This window comes from Pteropus medius, unplaced genomic scaffold (assembly GCF_902729225.1).
Source record: "Pteropus medius unplaced genomic scaffold, Ma_sr-lr_union100, whole genome shotgun sequence".
Classification (NCBI taxonomy): domain Eukaryota; kingdom Metazoa; phylum Chordata; class Mammalia; order Chiroptera; family Pteropodidae; genus Pteropus; species Pteropus medius.
Window position 1 is genome coordinate 122,492 of NW_024344561.1, and position 5,152 is coordinate 127,643.

The 5,152-nt window shown below is 55.9% G+C and overlaps 1 protein-coding gene across 1 annotated transcript; it reads left to right on the top strand.

The window, feature by feature from the left end:
- Positions 1-1,896: 1,896 nt before the first annotated feature.
- Positions 1,897-4,218, top strand: ACP5 (acid phosphatase 5, tartrate resistant). Its single transcript, XM_039873116.1, has 5 exons — positions 1,897-2,102; positions 2,343-2,603; positions 2,811-2,938; positions 3,056-3,401; positions 3,800-4,218. Exons 2-5 carry the CDS (start codon positions 2,343-2,345, stop codon positions 4,049-4,051), a joined length of 987 nt encoding a protein of 328 aa, XP_039729050.1. The 5' UTR covers positions 1,897-2,102; the 3' UTR covers positions 4,052-4,218.
- The last annotated feature ends 934 nt before the right edge of the window (positions 4,219-5,152 follow it).

Genomic DNA, 5,152 nt, shown 5'->3' on the forward strand with positions numbered 1-5,152 from the left:
TGTGACAGCTCCTCAAACCTTTTCCTTTTCATAACTGGGACATTTTTGCAGAGTACTGGCCAGGCCTTCTGTAGACTATTTCTCAATTTGGGTGCATCTAGTATTGCTGTCATCATTAGCCCGTCGTTACAGGTTGCTGGAAGAAACCCAGAGGTGAGGTGCCCTTCACAGGGACATCAAGGAGGCTTAGAACTGTCATGTTAGCCTGGACCATGGGATTAGGTTGGCGTCTGCCAGAAGTCTCCATTGTAAAGTTCCCATCTTTTGCTTTTACATACTTTATTCATTGGATGAGTCAAATGAGACCCCCCTCACCACCACCGACTCCCAACCCTCAGTCCACACACTCAAAGGAAGGCAGGAAGGACTGAGTTCCGGCTCCCAGAAGGAGGGGCCTTTCAACTTCCAGTGATTTCGAATTCCTTGCAAGGAAGATTTGAAATTCGCCTTCACACCCATTTTAAAGAGCAGGAAACTGAGGTTGAAGACAACAGACTCCCTCATTAGAGGGTGGCCCAGCACGTGGTGAGGCCCCACGCAGAGCTGGTTCGGGACTGTGGTGCCCCAAGTGTGAAGGCAAGTGGCGGCTCTGGGCCCATGCAGGGGGAAGAAAGGAAATCCGGTTCCAGAGCCACCCCACCCCCCGCCCTCTCGATCACTGGGTCTGGGCTGCCCTCCAGGGTGCGTTACCCCATTTTACAGATGCACTGCCTGCGCCCGGAGGCGTGGCGGCGCCGGGTGGCAGGGCAGGATTCCGGGGCGCGGCCAGGTGGGGAGCACTGAGCCTCAGAGGTCACTCTCCCCAGCCGGCCCCAGGCCCACGGGAAGGGCGGCTGGGCCTCTGCACCTGAAAGCCTGGCTTTGCAAGCGCCCCTCACTTCAGCTTGGCTGGCTCCGGAGCCTGGCCGTGACCTTAATCCCGGGCCTCATAAATCGCAGGTGAGACCGGCTCCGCGGGTGTAGATGCAGGCTCCTGCGTCCCCGGGGGAGGGTTCTCCGCCTGTCCTCGTGACCCACTTCCTGTTTGTCTGGGCCGTGGGAATGAGAGGGACAAACAACCAGCCGGTGCTGGGAGACCCAGAGGTCGAATGAGGGGCCCCCCATCTACCCTGGCAAGCGGCTGCAGGAAGGAGAGTGTGTGTAGGGGTTGAATCAAGGAGGGAGAAGGAAAGCAGAGAGGTGAGGGGCAGGTCAGGCCACACGTGCAGGGGCCCCACTGCCCAGGTGCCTGCTCACCTACCCTCAGGGGCTGGGGTCACTTGGAGAGCCTGCAGGCAGCTGCTGAGGGTGTGAGGGTCAAAAGCCTATGGTCACATGTCCTGTCATCAGCTGCCTCCTGCCTGGGTTCCTCCTGAAGGAATGGGGGTGGGGAGGAGAGGAAGGTGTGGGCAGGACTTCCTGGAAAAGGGAGACCCTGCTGTCTGGGGGAGGGGAATGACCCTGGGACACATACTCAGATATTGTCAAACGCCACACACACCATACGCACAACTCGCGTTAGAGACGCAGCACAGACACACAGCACGACCCAGGCACAAAACAGACACACAAGTCATCGTCCCACACAGTTTCAGTTGAGAATTCAGTCACACATCACAGACACCACACGGACCTTGTCAGCTCAGTGTACACATCTACACAGGACTCCTAGGCACACAGCAGACATGTGACCCAGGCAGGCACGCTTGGCTACACACAGAAAGCAGCTCTGACACACCCAGACACGGGCCAACAAACACGTCCTCAGAAAACACGGACACACGAGACGTGCGCCTGGCCAAGGCATACACCACACAGGCAGATAACAGGCACCTCGGACCCATGACACAAGCTTGGGTGGGCAGACAGAGGCTGTGAGTGTAGGAGGGGCCACATTCGTGTGCCAGACCCCCACCCCAATCCTGGTCCAGTGCTGAGGAACTCCAGAGCTCACATGACCCAAGGGGAGGGCTTCTGAAACAATCCTCGGAGAAACTGCATCATCCTCACTAATGATCCATTTCCGCCCCACAGCATAAAGGCTCAGTGACCCTTGCCAGTTCATTCCTGGAACTCACCTGCCTTTTGCAGTGCCTAGCTGACTGGCTTGTGCCTCTGCCAGGGTGAGTGCTGGGCCCGGGATGAGGGAGGGCAGAATGAGCCTGCATGGTCACCCTTCCTGGCCCCTGGCTGGACACCGCCTGCCTGCTCACCCACCCTGCCAACCCTTCCCCTGAAGCCCTGGGAACTAAGGCACCCCCGAGGGTTTCCCGCTGGGCCACGGCAGGGCAAGTGGAAGCCTCAAGAGCCTGCTGCCCAGGCCTCAGGGCCAGGCGCCCAGACACTTGTGTCTCCCCTCCCAGATGGACACAAGGAGGGTGCTGCTCATCCTGCAAGCCGCGCTGGTGCTCCCCCTGGCTGACAGCACTGCCCCCATCCTCCGCTTTGTGGCCGTGGGTGACTGGGGCGGGGTCCCCAACGCCCCATTCTACACAGCCCGGGAAACGGCCAATGCCAAGGAGATTGCCAGGACCGCAAAGATCCTGGGTACGGACTTCATCCTGTCGCTGGGGGACAATTTCTACTTCACTGGAGTGCAGGATGCCAATGACAAGAGGTTCCAGGTGTGTACCACTGGAGTGGGGGGAGGGGACATGTAGAAAAGCCACTCGACCTTTTGACTCTGACGACCTGAAGATGGCAGAGGGAAGCAGACACTTGTAGGGACCTAGAGCACTCCGTGTCTCTCTTGTCCCCGGCTCCTGAATTGGTGGGAGCTTCGGGGTAGCTGCTCGACCCTGAAGTGGGGGTGCCCTTTCTGTTGGCTGCAGGAGACCTTTGAGGATGTGTTCTCCGCCCCGTCCATCCGCAGCGTGCCCTGGTACGTGCTGGCTGGCAACCATGACCACCTGGGCAATGTGTCAGCACAGATCGCGTACTCCAGGATTTCCAAACGCTGGTGAGTCTGCCCCATCCCCCAAGCCTCGATCAGGTGGACGGAGGGGACCACGGGCCTGAGCTGACCCCGGGGCCTCTCCACCCAACACGTGTGCCCACCACCTCTGTCCAACCACAGGAACTTCCCCAGCCCTTACTACCGCCTGCACTTCAAGATCCCACGGTCCAATGTGACCGTGGCCATCTTCATGCTGGACACAGTGACGCTGTGTGGCAACTCAGATGACTTCCTCAGCCAGCAGCCGCAGAGGCCCCGAGACCTGAATATGGCTCGCACACAGCTGTCCTGGCTCAAGAAGCAGCTGGCGGCGGCCAAGGAGGACTATGTCTTGGTGGCCGGCCACTACCCCGTGTGGTCCATTGCCGAGCATGGGCCCACCCACTGCCTGGTCCGTCAACTGCTGCCACTGATGGCCACTTACAAGGTCACTGCCTATCTGAGTGGCCATGACCACAACCTGCAGGTGAGGGGCCTGCAGGCGGGGTGAGGTGGGGAGCTAGGTAAGGGATCTCCACCCTGGTCAGTGTGCCACATAGCACATTGGGATTCTCCTGCTGTTTGGGGGTCTCCCAAATGTCACTCTCCCTCAGACTCTATGTTCTGTGACCAGAAAACAGCACAGAGTTCTCCATAAACCTACCAATTGCCAATAGCTTACTCAGTGCAGATTCATGAAGTAGGATCAATACACTCCGACAGGTAGGCAAACTGAGGCCCAGAGGGGGTTACGTTCCTTGCCCAAGGTGACTCAATGGTCAGGGACCACTTGAGACCCTGGACTCAAGACAGGTGGGCGCGAAGCCCGTGGCAGACCTCACTGAGGAGCTGGGGACTCACTGACCCTGGGTCCTCCGTCCACAGTACCTTCAGGATGAGAACGGCCTGGGCTTCATACTGAGTGGGGCTGGGAACTTCATGGACCCCTCGAAGAAGCACTTCCGCAAGGTCCCCAACGGCTACCTGCGCTTCCACTATGGAGTCGAGAACTCATTGGGCGGCTTCGCCTACGTGGAGATCAGCCCCAAAGAGATGAGCATCACTTACATTGAGGCTTCTGGCAAGTCCCTCTTCAAGACCAGGCTGCCAAGGCGAGCCAGGTTCCAGCGCTTGTGAGGGGGCCTGAGGCGGACAGGCTTACTTGCTGGGACCCCACCCCTCGGCAGTCTTTCTCCGGGGCCTGTGGTACTGATGAGCAGGAAGGAAAAACCAAAAATGCTCCTAAACCTCACATCCCTCTGTCACTGCCAAATGTTCAATAAAAAAATAGATGCAAGACTAAATGTGTGTGTGTCACCAGAGTCCCTCTCCTCGCCTCTCTGGTGAGCTGCATCACCTGGGTTTGAGAGTGTCTAGCTCTCCGCCTTGCTGGCCTGCACTTCCATCTCTTAACCCCATTCACAACCAACTGGCCCCATATGTGTATGTGATTTTAAGTAAAGACCATACAGAAAAAAAGGGCATGACAGGAAGTGAGCCTTCCTCTCCCATGCCCACCTCCCCAGGGGCAGCCACTGCCCTCATTTGCTTTTCTTCCACAATTGATGCCTTCATAATAAAAACATCCTCCCTCTTTTACACAAAGCAACACAGTATCCACACAGTTCTGCACCTGTTCTTTCTGCTTAACCACAACTCTTCCTACTAAACCACAACTCAACTGTTCATAACAGAACATTCACTTTGTTATTTTCAACACGGAATTGCTAACACTGTCATATGGCTGGAAAATCTAAAGTTTATACGAAGGTTAAATCTCTTCCCCGCTCCCTGACTTTCCCTCCTCCTCTAAAAAGAACTTTTTATAAATGCTTTGTTTCCTGGCAGTGTTTCTATGCAAATAAAAGCAAATATGAATTGTTTTTCTTCCCTTTCTCACTGATCTGCACCTTGCTTTTTCGTTGTTTTTTTTTTAAACCAACTTTAGTGAGGTGTAGTTAACATTTAAAGTGTACAGTTCCATCAGTTTGACAAAGACACACACCCACAAACCCACTACCACAATCAAGATATAAGTATACCCCATACCCCCAAAGGTGTTCTCTGCACTTTTCTGTTTCAGCCCGTTACACCAGGAGACCTGCTCATCAGCCCTGGTGGCTTCTGACTCTTTCTGCAGCTACAGTGTCCCCGCTGTGTGCCTGACCCACTGCCTATCTAACTAGCCCTCTCCCAAGGGTTGCCAAGTTGCTTCCAATAATTCTGTTCTCCTCAGGT